A 17980-nucleotide genomic window follows, 5' to 3' on the forward strand; every position below is an offset into this window, starting at 1 on the left:
AAAGCTTATACAAAAAAATAAGAATAATCCGCAGTTCCAATTCAAAACAGTTGCTGATCTAACTAATAATCATGCAGAAACTAAACCTCAAATTCCAGCTTCTGGTAGCAGTAACGATTTCTCGACTTTCTTTTGCAGTAAAATATTAGGAATTAAGAGAAAAAATATCTGTTTTCACACTAGTCAACAACAGCTTTATTGATATCACTATAAAACTGACTGACATGTTGGTCACCAGTCAGCACCCTGAGCCGACCAGAGGAGGATGGGTTGCCCCCTTGAGCCTTCCAATGTTTCTTCCCATCTGCCACAGGGAGTTTTTCCTTGCCTCTGTTGCCTTACGCTTGCTGCTGTGGGGGTTTAGGTCAGGGTTGTCTGTAAAGCGTATTGTGACAACTGCTGTAAAATACGCTACACAAATAAAATTTTATTGATTGATTAATCACAGACCTGCCTCCTAGAGACATAGAATGACTGGAATCGTTTACTCCCATATTTATGAGTGAACTAGTCAGTAGGGCAGCTGTAAGTTGTTTCTCTGCAGTCCTCTCTTTGAGGGCACAAAATGCTTTATTTCTGCATAAGCTCCCAAATGAGCCTGTGTCTGATACTCATAATTCTAAAATCAAAGCTATAGATGAAACTGGGGGGGGGATTAACAACCTGCTTGAATGTAGTGGAGGCATAGTAATGAATGTTAATTCGTTGTTAACCACACTCGTGGTATGAACCCCCCACGGTGTGGTAGCTTCGGACTGAAAAAACTCGGCACCTAGACAATTGGTGCATACCCCTATAGAGAACCACCGAGAGACTAGCGGGCACCCTCAGTATTTCAAGGCCGCTCCATTCACACCAGCGAATGGAGAAAATTCTAATTGTATTAAGCATAATTAGCAAATACCATTCCAATATCCAACAGGTCTGAAAAACTCAAAGTGAGAATCTTACAGCATCGCCTTTCTGAGTTCCCTAGCCTGCACAACTAAAGCGGACAGCATACTTCAAAAGAAGTCAAATTTTTTTCGGCTTGCCAAAACCAAAGAAGTTCTCTACGGACAAAATTGTTTTATACTCGATGCAGTTTCGCTGAACGTTCCATTAGTTAAGACTCCGCCCATTCAGTATTCTCACCAATCACATGTTACCCAAATGGAATCATTCTATCTGTAGCAACTGCACGTAGCAACAAAAGTATCAATAGGCTACGGCTACTCGCTGGGAAACAAAACAGCAATGGCAGCGAATGGATTGTAAATGTATTATTGGATTGAATTGCCAATGTATTATTATGTATTATGTTTATATGTTATTGTTGTAACGTTCCCGGCAGTGTGGTCTCCATGGAGATGGGGAATCAGCTTGCGAAAATAAAACAACATAAATCACGCCCACCTTGAATTTCTGACCAATCACACACGATGTTCACATTGGTGTCATCTGCGGTGATTTCGGCTAGTTAGAAAATCTTGAAGGTGCAAGAAGTGCTGAAAAGAACTTCGGCAAGGGAATGCGTTTGTTTGTTTTCTCTGCAATCACGTCATTTTGTTCTTACAACCTCGCCGAACTTCGTTTCCGCAAGAAGTATGCTGCCCGCTTAAGAAATAATTCTTTATCTTCCCGTAACCTGAACCGAAAGTAATCATGTTTGGTATGGTTATCTTTTAATACTCGCAACGAAAGTCGAGGTACAAAGTATATTCACCTTTCTTGCATTGCTAAATAATTATCCAACTACTTCAAAATTGAATAAATATTCACCAAAGTTATTGAAACCTGATGAAATATTCTTTTTAGTGGGAAATTTAGGCTTTCCCCCAATGGGAAAGGTGGATGTGATATAAAGGTTTGCCCTCCAAACAGCCAATGACAGCTCAGATCGCTCTTTCACCCGGCCAGGTTTTCAAGTCAATGACCACCGAGGCCACGTCGTCTTCTTTTTCCTTTTTCAAATTTTTCCTTTATCCTCCGTACCTGAGCCGTAGCTGACCTGTCCCAAGCTGCATTTTCCAGCTTTGAACCTAGCATGTGTTGCCTCAGCCGGGTCTCGGGGATCACTTTCTCCTCCATCTTTCCTCTCTTCCTCTTCTCTCCACACTCTGACTCGTAAGTAACGCCATAATTCGAAGTTTAACCTACCGTTAGCTATTTATGTGTGCATCTGTATAAGACCAGCAATAGCAAGATAGCTGCTGGACTATAAATCTAATTGTATTGTTAAAGACCTTTGTGTTATGAGTTGAGTGTAACTGATTGTTGTCTGTCTCATACTAATCATAGGCTATGTGCGTAGAATTGTACTAGTTCATAATAAGTTTCTGTGTAGCGGTACCCAGAAACCTTGTTGAGATAGCATATCACTTATGAACCACAATACTAATAATGTAATGTCTGACTCGTCACTACATGCTACATTATATGTACAGAGTTGTATTGTGCTATACTGTGCCAGTATCCTATCCCATATTACAACCAAACTGCTTAATTTTTGGAATTATTTGTCATTAAAGCTTATATTTTTGTATATGTGTGATTGTGTTTCCTTTCTCATGCCGATGGAATGATCCACCAACGAAGTCAAATAGAGACACCTGAATTTATAAGTGCCAAGGGTCAATTCCCTCTAAATAATTTTAAGTGTTGAGGTTGATAAAGGGTGATCTCCAGTTGTTCTGGGTTCAGTATTCAGAGTGCTGTGTCACTTACAGGGTAGCTGAGGGTGACTCCCTAAACAGTGATTCTTGAATACTGAGCTGCAATTAAATTTGAAATAAGCCAATAATTTAATTTAAATGTAATAACTGAACTATCAACCTTATGACAAGTCAAACTAGTTCTTTCTTCCAAATCAACCACCTGCACTCTTGACCCCAAACTCAAAGCTACTGGAGGTGTTATTGCCTGTTCTTAGCAAACCAATTCTTAATATAATTAACTCTTCACTGCTATCCGGCTATGTTCCCATATCTTTCAAGAAGGCACAAATCAGGCCACTGCTCAAGAGATCAAATTTGGACCAGACCTAGCTAACTATAGACCTTTTTAAATTTTCCATTTCTATCAAAGGTTCTTGAGAAATGTGTAGCACAACAACTCTCTTCTTCCCTATAGGATAAAAATGTGTATGAGAGGTTTCAGTCTGGTTTTAGGAAGCATCATAGTACTGAGACAGCCCTCGTCCGAGTATTGAACCTGAGTGCTGCCTTTGATACCACAGACCACCATATCCTCCTCCATAGGCTATAAAAATCAGTTGGTGTCACTGGGCAAGCCCTTATGTAGTTTAAATCCTAACTCACTGACAGACTTCAGGCTGTTAGGGTAAATAATTCCTCTGAGTATTCCAGGGTAAACTTTGGAGTTCCCCAAGGATCTGTGTTGGGTCCTTTGCTTTTTTCCTTGTACATGCTTCCTCTTCAGGGCATCATAAGCAGTGATGGTGTTAACTACTACTGCTATGCAGACGGGGCTCCCTCACCCTACCTCGCCATGAGTCCAAAGTCCACTGCAGCCTGTTTCCTCGGCCTGAATCCAATCCTGGAGTGTCAATAGCTCCAGTCCTGTCCTTCGCTCCATGGTCATGGACTGCTTCAGCTGTGTTCCTCCACTGCCTATGCCTTGATGCTGTCTGGAGCTCCAGATCCATCATCCGGCTCCTCTAAACTGCCCACTATATCATTTGGTCTATTACTATTCCTGTTAGCATTCACCTCAGCTGTAACCTCTTCAACCCATTTTATTTGCTGTCTACTACTTTACACTAGGCTGGCCAGTGGAGGATGGGCTCCCCCTCTATAGCCGGGTTCCTCTCAAGATTTTTTCCCATTGGGGAGTTTTTTCCCGCCACCGTTTGAGGGTTCTCTCCCCACAGGGAGAAGGCCTTATGCCTTATGTACCTGCTATTTGGGGGTTCATGTCTGGTGTTTGCTCCGTTTGCTCGTTTTGCTTTGTCTCTTGTTTTGCTACTCTGTAAAGTGTCTTTGTGACAGTTATCTGTAAAAAGCTTTATACAAATAAACTTGAATTGAACCTTATCTTCTCTGTTTCTCTTTCCATGGGGCTCCCGCCCCTTACCTCGCCCTGATTCCAAAGTATGGACTATTTTTATACCCAGGTCTGGGTTTCGAGGTGCTGTGGAGGCCCTGGCATTCTCGTGCAGTGGTGTACCCACCTTGGGGGGGAGTCCAGCATCCCACTGCCACTGTCATCACTGGCTGTCCAATCCCAAAAGTCAGAGCAGAGATCCCCTGGAGTACGTACACCCAGATACCCACCAGTCCCTAGGTAAGGAAGAGAACCGCATGTTTCATCACTTTAAAGGAATAGTTCAATTTGTTGACTTAGTGGATGTTTTCAATTAGTCCAGGCAGTTTTTGTGTGTCATTAAGGGTATTTTAGATACAGTACTTGGAAATGTTTCTCATGACCAGCCTTGGCTGCTGTAGTGGCATCAATGGGTTCGTCATTTAAAGCAACAAAATACATTTCAAGTAACTCTAAAGCAGCTTGTACAGTGACGTCATGTCTCCAGAGGTTGTATGTGTGTATACATTATATTGATATTTATTCTACTGTTATTATATATGTATATATATATATATGTGTGTGTGTGTGTGTATATATATATATATATACACATACATACTAGGGATGTATCCGAATCCGAATATTGTATTTGGGAAGGCACGAATAATGCGATGGAAACAGATATTTCTTCTACCCGAAGTTTCTCGTTATTATTCAGATTCGGGAAAAAAAAAAAAAAATTAGCTCCATGTCAAGTTCTCATAGCCTCTATCTAATGTTACACGGACGGGGGGGGCAGTTACACACACCACTGCGCTGCAAAACGTTTAATAAATACGTTCTATGCGTCAGCCATTATATTTCTTCAAATCGATTCATATCATTGTGGATGGCCACTAGATAAAAATGCCCATTCTGTTTGCAACATAGGACTTTGATTTCACTAACTAGTCATTTCATTTACTACACATTATTGAAAAGTGATCGCTATATTTTGTAGTCGGCCCCACCGAGTCAGCACACAGCATGCAGCGGGCTGAGAGCTGATCGTTCCCGTCTATCACTCAGGGAAACTCTCGCATCGAGGAGGAGGTGCGGGAGCTAGCGAGACACAAGCCTTGTGTGGCAGCTGGATTTCTTTCTAACGCCCGCAACCAATACATCAAAATCAAGCTTAGAACCTGTAGTTTTTAGCTGTATGTGCTAATTTGCGCCATAATCAGCCAATTGCAAGCCAGGCTTAATAGCCCAATCAGTGCCTGACCTCACAAATATTCTTCTGGCTGAATGGAAGCATATCCCTGCAGCAATGCTCCAACATCTAGTATAAAGCCTTCCCAAAAGAGTAGAGGTTTTTATAGCAGCAAATGGTGGACCAACTCCGTTTTAATTAGAGCCCGACCGATACCAGATTTTTGGGTCCGATGCCGATCCCGATTTTGGAGAGTCCTAGCCCACCGATTACCGATGTTTTGACCAATATTTTGTCAAAAAGTGCAACATTTTCAAATCAATTTGAAAAACTTATATTTTATTAAAGTTTCTATATTTAAGAACATTTAACTTATAAGCAAACAAATAAAAATAAAAATAAACACAAAGAACTTTTTAGATAAAAAAAGTAAAAGATATTAAATTAAATATATTAACATCATCTTTAAGTGTGTGAAATCAAAATAACTCCACACCTTGCTTTTACTCCTTTCTCTTCCAGCCATCTATAAAAAATTAATTTTAAAAAATCAGTTTTCCAGTTTCAAACATGTATTTTTATGAATATTATTATTATTGTTGTTGTTATTAATTTGTTATAATTATGTCTTAGTATCTATTCTCAGTACATTAATTATATTTTCTTATTTTATTCCTACTACACGATCTCAAAGAGTAAGACTTTATCTACCGAGCTTCCCTGCCCATAAGAATTAGGCGGTGAAAATAACTACAATGCGCTCTGAGGCGTGACTAGATGACACACTCGCTCACAATAACGCATTAGCTATTGACACAGTCTTATTATTTCTGATTATATATTCTCAGTAAGTTAAATGAATTATATTTTCTTATTTTATTTCTACTACATGATCTCAAAGAGTAAGACATTGTTTAGCGGAGCTAAAGAGTGAATCAAGTGTAACGTTAGATGAAATTAAATTGACTGGATGAAATACGTGAAAAAAACTACAATGCGCTTTCGTGCAGGTTACCCGCGCTAACTGTTGGTTGATTCACTTCTCCAGCAGCAATCCTTCTCTCATGTTATCACGACAAAGTTAGATAACATGGCTTAAAATGATTCATGTTAGAAGTGTTTTATCTGCGTCTGGTTAGCTTGCTACGATGACGCGTGACTAGATGACACACTCGCTTGCAATCACGTGTTGGCTATTTACACAGCATCATATAGTAGCTAATATCATTATCTCAGATTTAAAAAAAACAAATGTGTGATACATTCAATCACCATTTTATTTTACCTGGTTATTTATTTGAGAATACAGCGATGTCCTCTGGAAATGTAGATCCTACGCTGCTTATGTGCTCACTGCCACTTCATAAAGGCTTGCTAGCCAGCTAGCTTGCTAAAGTGAACCAAATATGTTAGCTAGCTCGCTCGCTTGATAATGAGGATTGATAAACATAGTGGTCGTATAAACGCATTTAATTAAAAACTTTCACTAAATATACATACCTTTATTGCGGCAATCGAATCTGTGCAGACAAGTCTTGCAGTGGAGAATATTGGATGAGGCACGAGTGACAAACGTCTTATTAGAGAAGTAGCGCGTCAGCTGCTGCAGTTCACACTTGTATTAGAGCTCCCTCTACTGGATAATTCTAGTAAATAGCAATTACAACGTTCGAACAGACAAGTACAGATAAATAATCATTGTTTTTTTATTATACTTATTAAAAAATCAGGGCACATCGGCGGCATAACTGCCGATCCCGATGTCGTCAAAAAAGTCAAATAATGACCGATATATCGGCCATACCGATATATCGGTCGGGCTCTAGTATTAATGCACAGAATTTTAGATGAGATGTTGGAGGTCAGGTGTCCACATACTTCTGTCCATGTAGTGTATTAAACCCTACTGGTGCCCATATAGTTCATCCAATTGAAACCATTCAAGTTTTGCCTTATTCTGAAGAATGTGCCCTTCGATTCAGAACACTTCTCAAGGCCATAGACCAAGCCTGAAATTGATCAATCCAAGAATTAATGTTGTCACTTAGCATCATATGCTATTTTCATATACTGAAATATGATTGGCTCTCTTTCCACCATCTTTGAACATCGAAACTTTTCCTTCGCAATTTATTTAGGCAGTTGAACAAAGTTTTCTGATTCAAAATGGCATCTTGATCAGACTTATGCTTCATGAGAAGAAGATTTTTTTAGGTACTATTTTTTCAGATGGAACAATGGCTATGAATGCTACTGTAGATATACTTTTATTTATAGTGGCCATATTTCTCAAGCTATGAACACCATTCAAGTTTTGTCTTGTTCAGAATGACCCGCCCTTCGTTTCTGACCAAGTTTAAAGGCCAAAGACCAAGTCTGGAATCAGATCAAGAATGAGTATGGTTACTTAGCATCATATGCTATTTTCATATACTGAAATATGATTGGCTCTCCTTTCACCAAAACTTCTCCTTCGCAATTTAGTTAGACAGCTGAACAAAGTGTACTTGTTCCAAATGGCATCTTCATGAGATGCATGGTTAATGAGTAGAAGATTTGTAGGTATTATGTTTCAGATGGCAAATAATGCTAAATAGCCTCTTAGTTTATAACAGTCATGTTTTTCAAGCTAGTGACACCATTCAAGTTTCATTTTGCACAGAAAGACTTGCACTTCAATTCAGAATGTTTCAAGGCCAATGACCATGCCTGGAATTAATTACAGTGATTTTAATAGACACGCCCAATATGGGGTAATTTGATTGGCTCACAATTAAGTCATATGTTGATGCATGGACTATTTAGCTAGGGACTGGTACAATGATGGATCACACCAAATCCAAAACATGGACCGGATGGATGGTTCATGAGAAGATTTTTTTTGTGTTTTTCAAAGAATTTGAAATAGCAGGAATGTAACCTGCACATTGTATTGGCCCAATAATATTATTTTTTTCCTTTTGAAAAGGGGCTTCTAATAGTTTTGCATGTATGTAGGTCAAACTGTTCAAAAGTTATGAATCTTCAAAGTTATGTTTGAACATGCTCTATAGTGCCACTATCAGGTCAATAGCTGCCATGTTGTAATATATCACAATTTCACACATCCCTAACATGCCTACCAAGTTTCAAGAGTTTTCACCACACTGTCTGAGAAATAAAAGCGTTTTCCCTGGAGAAAAAAAAAAATTTAAATTAAAACCGCAAGCGACGTTGGGATGGGTCCAAGCATTGGCACTATTACGCCCCCTACGGAGCGATTTTAAAATGGTTTTGTCCTCATGATCATATACCTTCACCCAACATATCTATTGAATATCATGATGATGGTATAAAATATTGATAACTTACGGCCAATTTTGTGCTAAGAGACGCTGTCGGATTACTTAGTTGCGTTGTGATGGATGTGTCCTAGCTGCTTGCCGTAAAGGCCTTTACTATGTCATAACACTTAGATGGCATGTCGTAACACTTAGATGGCTGGCCTGTATGCAGAGCTGCAGTGCTTCCGCTAGGGATGTATCTGAATCCAAATACCGTATTCGGGAAAGCATGAATAATGCGATGGAAACAGATATTTCTTCTACCCGAAGTTGCTCGTTATTATTCAAATTCGGGGGAAAAAGAAAAAAAAATTCAGCTCCATGACGAGTTCTCATAGCCTCTATCTAACGTTACACAGGCAGAGAGAGAGAGAGGCGGCACCAGTTATACACACCAACAAACTTTGAGCCACTGCGTTGCAAAACGTTTAATAAATAAGTTCTATGCGTCAGCCATTATGTTTCTTCTAATGGATTCATATCATTGTAGATGGCCACTAGATAAAAATGCCCATTCTGTTTGCAACAGGACTTTGCTTTCACTAAGTAGTCGTTTCATTTACTACACATTATTGAAAAGTAATCGCTATATTCTGTAGTCGCCCCCACCGAGTCAGCACACAGCAGGCAGCGGGCTGAGAGCTGACCGTTCCCGGCTATCACTCAGGGAAACTCTCACATCGAGGAGGAGGTGCGGGAGCTAGTGAGACACAAGCCTTGTGTGGCAGCTGGATTTTTTAAAAACCCCTGCAACCTATACATCAAAATCAAGCGTAGAACCTGCCGTTTTTATCTGTATGTGTGAATTTCCTCCATTAAAAAACCCCAGTCGAAATATTGAAAAAAACGACGTTTTACCTTGTTTTTCAGTCAATATTCATCCGTTTAAGATGTAGCATGCTGTATGTATCAGTCATAGGTCTTGGCTATAATGAATATGAAATCCATTCATGGTAACAGTTGCCACCAAGGGAAAATATGAGGACATCAGATGGTTTGCAGTCTATCCAAACTTAGTTCAGTAGGGGAAGACAAATAAATAAATAAAAATAAAACAGGCAAAAAAAGTTAATGTAGGCTACTACTGTTATGTAATTACTGTTGTAAAGTAGTAATTCGCGTTTCCCTAGCAAACTGCAGTAATGTTAACACATCAAGAAACGCGAACGCAGCATCATAGGAAATTTAAGATTATTCCCTTCAACTGAAGGATAGCCTATGTTTCTATATATCTTTACTGAAAATAGTTTCTAGTTTAGTTATAGTTTCCAAAATCAAAGTCAAAATGGCGGGCAAACAATATGGCGGACATAGGTGATGCCAATGGCAAAGTTGTAGAGCGCATTCAGATGCATCAGTCAATGAAGTTTTGTGTTGATCTGACTTATGGTGTGGGGGTTATGGCCTTTTACGCATGACCCTTTGTAATAGCGCCACCATCTGGCCGACATATGTGATTTTTAGTGCCTGAGTAGTGGGGGGCAATAGGAACCCACCTTCCAAATTTGGTTGCTCTAGGACTTATGGTTGCTGAGCCTCAGACACTTTTAGCAGAGAAAAATAATAAGAATAATCCTAACAAAAACAATAGGGTTCCAGCAGTTTTGCAGCTTGGACCTCTAATAATAATTTTTAAAAACTGCACAAAAACAATAGGGTTCCAGTAGCTTCTGCCTGACCTTGGCTGGTGTTATCCATCACTTGGGCGTTGGGATGTACCTAATCAATCGCGCCTATGGTTGCAGGTTGTCTTCGATAGGCTACTGATAACAGAATTTCTGTCAAAGGAAGTTTATTTGGGAAATTGTGAGTGCCTTATGGTTAAATGATGTTTTTAAATCGAGCGAGTTGGGACGACAGATCACTACACACACTCCTGCGAGTGGCATTACAGCGGGCCAATTGAGACAATTTAGTCAATATGAAAATGAAAGCATTATGGAAGACAGAGGTTTAGACTATTTTGGCAAATTAAAAACACAAAACAGGGCGTTCTAATCATTGAAATTACCTTGTATTTGACATATAGTACTATATTTAATCCCTGAAACACATACTTTGAACCCATACTTTTAAGCTACGTAGTTTGCTTATATTTAGCTTTTAGGCTACTATTCAATTTATATACAGGAAGTATCTTTCCAAAAACTCCCACTTCACCTCCTAAATCTAATAACTTTATAAGATAACTGGCAAGGGGATACAGTTGTATAGTGACAGTTATTTAAATGACTATCTTTTTTGTTTTTAAATCATGTTTTTATTGGATTGCCTTGCTAGACTGGACTACTTTTTACTGATTATTAATTATAATGCTAATGATAATTTCACTTTTTAAAAAATAGAATTACTGACAGAAACATAGAAAATCATACAGAAATTAAATATTGATTGTTCATTAATTCTATTGTTAGTCACTGATTACTTGGAATATTCATATTCATACTGCATATTGATTATTTTCCCTTAGTATTATCTATGTAAACTGAATACAGACACCCCATAATTTAGGGGAAGATTGTTATTTACTTGAGAAAATTGATATTGAAAAGAGATTTAATTAAAGAACTGGTTATGCGAGAGGATTGAATTGAGAGAACTGACAGAATTTGACTATACTGATACTAAAAGATTTAATGGGAAACAAACTAATTTCTGTCAAAAGTGCCATGAAATTGAGTTTATCATTTGCTTACAATTCACAAAAATAAGCTGCTCATTGTCGGGCGCAATATGCACGTGACGCTCCCTCCAAACTGGCCTACCCGTTATTTTCCACAAGCGGGCAGTAGAATAGAGGACATCGGTGAACTTTCATACTAGGTTACTACATCTGGGGGCCTCATTTATAGAACGTATTTTAGATCAACTACGTAGCGCGTAGCCTACGTAGAAAATCACGTCAAAGTAGTGATTTATAAAATTTCAACATGACTTGAGGTAGAGACAAGTGTTGACGTGCACGCAGTTCATTTTATAAATGAGCCCCCTGCAGTTTCTATAGCCTAATGCGCAAATGAATAAAGAACTTTCTCGTGGATGTAATTTGCCACAACTCAGCATTTATTAATCACAATAATAGGGAAATGATTGTTTATAGGAAATCCCTGTTTATTTCTTAACACAAAAACTATTCAAACGGCTAATACCTGTACTAAAACAACATAAATTACTTACTCTGTTTAGTTTGTTTAACTTCTTTCATCATCCAATTTTATCAAAATCTTCAGAACAGAAAGGAAACACAGCCTGCCATATGGGAACATTATTTAGCCTAAATTGTTAGCTGACCAGTAACGTTAGGTGTCCATGGAGCTGAAAGTATCACCGGAGGTTATTGGCACTAATTTCTGAAAGCGAGGATCAAGATAGCTTGCTACATTTAAAAGCAGGATGGTTGTGGCGAATCATGTTCATGCACGCAAAGTTCATTTCCTGTGTTAACGTTACTTCCCAAACAGGGCTTCTACTACCAGCTAGTGGGACCAACTCCTCCGATGCTGCTGCCATTTTCACCGTTAGTTTTCAATATTTTTGATGTGACAGACGAAGTAACGTTAGCACAGGAAATGAACTTTGAGTGCATGAACATGATTCGCCGCAATAAATTAAAGCCTGTATATTTATGTTAATTACAAAACGCGGAATCAAAAACTTTTTGACAGCCCTAAAACAAACTACACAAATGTATCCAGCCAAATGTCTGAACCAATTGGAAGAAGCAGGGTGTCATGCTAATAGGTTTTCTATGTGCTCCCAATTTAGCAATACACTAATGCATCCCAATTAGATGTGTTCCAAAATTATTTTTCCAGTTAGCACACATTACAGGCATTTAGCAGACGCTCTTATCCAGAGTGACTTATGCTGTATCCAATTATACAGCTGGATATATACTGGAGCAATGCAAATTAAGTACCTTGCTCAAGGGTACAACGGCAGTGTTCTACCGGGAATCGAACCTGTGACCTTTAGGTTACAAGATCAAATCCTTAGCCATTTTACTACACTGCCACCCCCATCAGTTTCAAATGGGAGCACTGTCGAGCCGTGAGAAGGGATTACTGCCAGCCCTGATGTGAATAGTAATTAAACTGTCAAAATGTTAAAAGCGGGTCAGCTCATATTTTCACTACAGCATAAACCAGCTGCACAAAGGTGGGCCCAGCTAGTCATGTGCCAGGGTTGAAAATGGGCTGGCCCCTTTTTACCCACTTTTTTTTTTTTTTTTAACCACTACAGCACTGGCCATGATATAACTATAGTAATTTAAGAGAGATACATTGTGGTAAGTTATTTCTCTTCATCAAAAATTTACACATCACTAGAATCACATGATTGCTGATGTTGCTCAGTGGTACCTGTGCAAAGGGACAGTCTCTTCTGTGGACAGCTGCAGAGACGTTTGTGATTGGCCTTGAGAAAGCATACTGGAGTTTCTAGTTCCAGCAGGGGCTCTGGCTGGCTGTTCTCCTTTCTCGTAGACCAACCCCACTGCAATGACAGCAGCAGTGAAATATGCAGTGCAATGCTATCCACAGAAAACACCTTAGACTACCATAAAAATAGAATCCATGATGATGAGAACACGCAGTTCAGCTCCTCTAGGCTTGTCGCCTTGTCCACTGTCTAAAGCAGCAATATTTCATCTTTCCCCTGGAAAGCCGTTGGATCTACTGGGCTTTGTAGCTACTTGCCACTTAATTGATCAGTTACCAGCAGTTACTCACCTGGTTTCTCATGTCTGAGAAATGTGCTTCCAATTCTAAGGTGAAAACAAAAAACAGGCCACACCTTGTGTCTCTCTAGTTAGAGACTCCTCGTTTAGTGGATGGTTGAATTTTTGGTGTGAAACAGCTGAATGTAAATGTAACATACTGCAAGCAACTTGTCCCACCTCTCTCTTGAATCTGTGGGAGGCAGTGAGGAGGCAGCCTTCTATGCAGGCTCTGGATGTGGCTCTGGAGGAAGTCCAGATACTGCAGCATGTGGACCAGGGTCTCCTTCTGCAGGGCATTACAGGAAATGTGTTACACAAACCAGAAGCACACATGAGACCTGGGCAAGAAAAGCCACCGCAGCAGGATCCCCGAGAATTTACACAGAAAAACATATGAGTACTAACAAATCAATAAAGGTACAATCATAGAAATTCAGTTTAATTTAATGTTAATTGTATAGTCCGTTTCACAAAGGGCATTGTCACAAATCACTTTTAGACGTTTCTTTTCTAAATTAGCAGGGATATGTTTTACTTTTGTCTGCAGGCCTGCTGTATATCAAATGACTGTATATCACTTGACTCGGTTCTGATATGATATACCCACATACTGTGCTCTGCCAGTACAGGGATGTGGTATGAGGGCAGAGAGTGCAAGGAACACCAAGAAAGGAGAAAGTGAGAGAGCAGAGCAGAGGGAGAAATTAAGAGAGGAACCTTAGTGAGCACATGTCCATTGGCTGGCAGAGAGATAGGCAGGAAGCCAACAATCTCTTTCAGTCTGGTATTCCAGCTGGAGTTCCATTCTCGCTTTACCTTCCTACTAAAAACACACACACATTCATAGCAGCTACTTAATCTACAACATCATTGTCATTGTTATATGCATAGAATTACTTTCAGCATTTAGCAGATACCCCTCTCCAGGGCCACTGAAGGTTATATATATATATATATAGGTTATATATTAACATACAATCCATTTATCACTTACAGCTGGACATTTGATACAGGTTAAGTACCTTACTCAAGGATACAACAGCAAAGCTACAGCTGAGAATTGAACCTGCCATCTCAAGTTACAAGAACAGTCTATCGTCATTTAGTTCAAGATCACTGACCGATAACTACGAGTCTGTTTTGAAAACTGCAATTATATTCAGCAGCTATTGCCAGATATGCGCAATGTGTAAATTCCATGTATTGTTTTCTCCAGGGAAAGTTTGAATTGACGTTTTAGAGGTAACAGTGCTTTACCTTTTCCTGCATAAAACGTCTCTCCCCGTTGGCTGCGGTGCCATTTCTTCCTTAATATCGCTATGGAGGTATCATCTGTTGCAACACGCCTGTTCAGTAACGGAAATCTCTCAGGAAATTCCAGGGATTAATCAGGTTCGCGAGGTATCTAAACTCTAGTTAAAATAAATCTACGATAGCTAAATTCTGTCCCGAATTGAAAACTACAATTTAGCTAATACAGCTAGTAGCTAGCAATATGGAGGCAGACAGGTAATTTTCCACAATCAGTTATCTAATGTTTTGACCATAGCAGTTTCTTTGTTGATATTATTATTTTACTTATTACGTTTTTATTAATTTTGTCCGACCTGTATCCTATTTTCAGGATTTACCAGTACACCAGAGAAATTAGTTACAAATGTCGACTGCAAAGTGATCGGTTGGTTGGTAGAATGTTCGTATTGGCTCAAGTCTTGAAAATGAGTACCCAAAGAATTTGATTTGCCCATCATTGATGACGTATTTATCGGGAAATTTTCTGTGCTGTCTAGAGGGGAAGTACTAGCAGCGATTGGTTCTGAACGTTGCTGTACGGTTGCTGTGCGTAGCGAGCGACTGAACATCTACATTAGTCTGACGTAACGCAAGCAAACACCTTGCCCATATATGGAATTCCGGTTCAAAGGGAAATTTCTCTATGGAAAAAATGAATGGATTTTCACATAACCGTCCCTGTCACCGTCTGTGATTTAAGATGGCGTTTAAAACTTGGACGTTTTTATCCGGTCACATTTCTCTCTTAAATGGCACGGGATCCGCTGAATTCCGATGTCGTTTTTCAACCGAAACAATTATTTTGCTAACAAAAAACTAACACTGCTGCTCATGTTATTTACGTCACAGCTCTTGAGGTTCCCTGGCAACGCTTGTGAAGCGCAAGTAGCCTATTTATATTAAGATGTTTTCAACGATATATACAACTGTAAAAAACAGAAGAATGTATAATTTATTACACTAACGGAAACAACAAGAAGAAAACGGTTTTCGCGTGTGTATCGAAACAGCTCTATGTGTGATGATGTAATTGTGCGACGGGTCATCTCAGGTGGCTAACCACTTAGCCGTTAGCAATTGACTTTTTAAAATGACACAGAATTTTTTTATATACAAAAAAAAACGTCCAAATGTCATGTCAATTTATTTTAAAGGAATTCGGAAATCGCCATTCATTTGTCCCATAGGGGCGTTGTCGCAACAATTTCATCCCCCTACAAAGTTTATCCCCCCATTCACTTCCGGGGTTACGTTTCCGGTTACGTCAATCTCTGCAACAACGTCAATGATATTTATTTATTCCTGTATGTGTCAGCTAGCTAGCGATGCTTTTGTGAATATATCATATCTTGATTTGTATATATACATTGAACCATGATATAGCCTACATATAGCTAGCGAGACAGCTAGATAGAAAATCCCTAGCTAGCTAGGAAGATAAAAATATGGTTTATCTTCCTAGTTAGCGCGCGATCGATCTAGCTGTCTCGCTAGCTAATAATGTTATCTAACTTTATTTGTCTTGCTAGCTAGCGACCTGTAGTTATGTCTGTCTAGCTAGCTAACATTATCTAGATTTCTTGCTTGCTAACTAGCTATTAGCTATCTATTTCTCTAGATTTCTTGCTGGATATTTAGCTATCTGCTTTGCTAACTCTCTAGCTAGCGATCTATCAGTCTACCTAGCTCTGACGCGAGCTTAGACTGTAGGAAAAATATCAAGCTAAGCTATTGTGGCGACCCTGGGGTAGCTAGCTAGGCAATTAGCTACGATTGGCAGCTAGCTACAATTGCCATTGCTGGCACCATGTAAATACTTGCTTGTATATAGCTGTGTGTAGCTAGGTGTAGTTAGCGTACTTTTGTGTGTTAAAAGTGTAGATATTCGTGTTACGTGTGCTTGTACAGTTTTGTTGTGTATCGCGTCTCTTGTAGTAGTTATTGAGTTCCCCCCCTATTCCCTGCCGACTTGTGTATGTGTGGCAGCTTGGAGCTGGGTAGAGGCAGGAGTGTCGGCGATTGGCTGAACAGTTAGAGATAGGCAGCCAATCAGCGGCTGCTCCGGCAAGTAAAGTTATTTGCATAGCCCAGGCAATATAAGGGGAGACTCCGAGCAGGGCGGGTCAGTGTGTGTTATGCTTATGAGCTGTAACTTTCTGAGAAGCAAACCCATAATCCTTGTTAGGACTGCTGGTGTAGGACGTGTGCTCGGGTTTCTCTTCATCGCGCACAAATCTTTAACCTCACGCTTAACAGGTGTGAGACGGGGGGTTTGTGGGTGTGTGGAGTGTAATTGGAGCAGGTGTCTCTCCTTTCTTTTCTCCTTTTCTCTCTCTGTCTCTCTCTCCTCTGAAGGTCTGGCGGACCTTTGGGCTACGCTAGCCTTGCTGGGCCTTCGCCCTTGCTCCTTTCTCCCCTCTCTTGCTCTCCAGGCCGAGGAGCAGGTAGATAGAGGGACCAGTGGACCTCCTCAGACTCAACAGGGGAACAACGTCCAGCGCCCCCGCTGGAAAGGAGGTCCCCAGGCATAGAGGGTGCCGTGTCTGGGCCCTAAAGCCTACCTATCTCTGGTTCCTCTGGGACAGACCATCAATTCCTGAGCGTGGTCCTCTTTTCTCTTCTTCAACTGCTACAGCCCGGGTCCTAGCCTGAGGGAGAGGGAGGATGACCACTGCAGTGTCAGGGATGCGCCGCCACAACGCCGTCCGGCTGTGCTACAAGGCGAACAGAGAAGATGGGAGCAGCAGCATCAGTCAGAGCCCCCCGGTGGTACAAGGGGCGAATGGCGCAGCCGAGAGGGGCGCCGTGGAGGCAGCAACCACCGGGGGGAGAGTCAACGCTGCTGAATTTTCTAGGGTGGTGCTTCAGAGGGCAATGGGCTTCTCACAGAGTGACCTGAATTGCTTGGTGAAGGTTCCAGGCCCCTCAGACATTTTTGAGGTGAGCTTTAAGAATTCCAATGTTCTGGAGAGGTTCTGGAACCTCTTTAGAGGTTCCAGGGTACCCCTTAGTAATTTTTCCATCAAGCCGCTGTCCGACACAAAAAACAAAGTGGTCACTGTGCAGTTTTATAATGAAGCTGTGCAGGACCACGATGTGAGTACGTGGTTGGGCAGATATGGTGAAGTAAAATCTGAAGCCAGGAAAGTGCTTGATGAGGATGGAGTCTGGACAGGGGCCAGGAAATGGCTGGTCCAACTCAAGCCTGACCCCTCTGCAGTTGGGGGGGTGTGTCACATCCCCAGCACAATTACACTGGGGAGGAATCAGGGTGTGGTGTTTTACAACGGCATGCCCAAACTGTGCAGGAACTGCGGCGAGTTAGGCCACTTAGCCACAGCCTGCACAGTGGTCAAGTGCAAGACCTGTGGAGGTGAGCACTAGACCAGGGCGTGCCGTGACCTGAAGCCCTGCAATCTCTGCGGA

At 40.6% G+C, this 17980-nt stretch overlaps 1 protein-coding gene across 7 annotated transcripts in view; it reads right to left on the reverse strand.

The window, feature by feature from the left end:
• Positions 1 to 15066, reverse strand: part of LOC135263710 (uncharacterized) — a 70882-nt gene extending 55816 nt beyond the window's left edge. The window contains exons 1-5 of one of the 7 annotated variants that reach the window (XM_064352031.1): positions 14519 to 15066; positions 13979 to 14081; positions 13439 to 13547; positions 12903 to 13035; positions 4172 to 4280 (exon numbers count right to left, since the gene is read on the reverse strand). In XM_064352031.1, the coding sequence (XP_064208101.1) occupies positions 4172 to 4280; positions 12903 to 13035; positions 13439 to 13547; positions 13979 to 13998 (371 nt within the window). In that variant the 5' untranslated portion in view covers positions 13999 to 14081; positions 14519 to 15066. Of the gene's footprint in view, positions 1 to 4171; positions 4281 to 12902; positions 13036 to 13438; positions 13548 to 13978; positions 14085 to 14518 lie in introns of all 7 variants that reach the window. The other 6 variants (XM_064352030.1, XM_064352035.1, XM_064352034.1 and 3 more) reach the window with 6 other exon arrangements.
• Positions 15067 to 17980: the final 2914 nt, after the last annotated feature.

This window comes from Anguilla rostrata, chromosome 9 (genome assembly GCF_018555375.3).
Source record: "Anguilla rostrata isolate EN2019 chromosome 9, ASM1855537v3, whole genome shotgun sequence".
Classification (NCBI taxonomy): domain Eukaryota; kingdom Metazoa; phylum Chordata; class Actinopteri; order Anguilliformes; family Anguillidae; genus Anguilla; species Anguilla rostrata.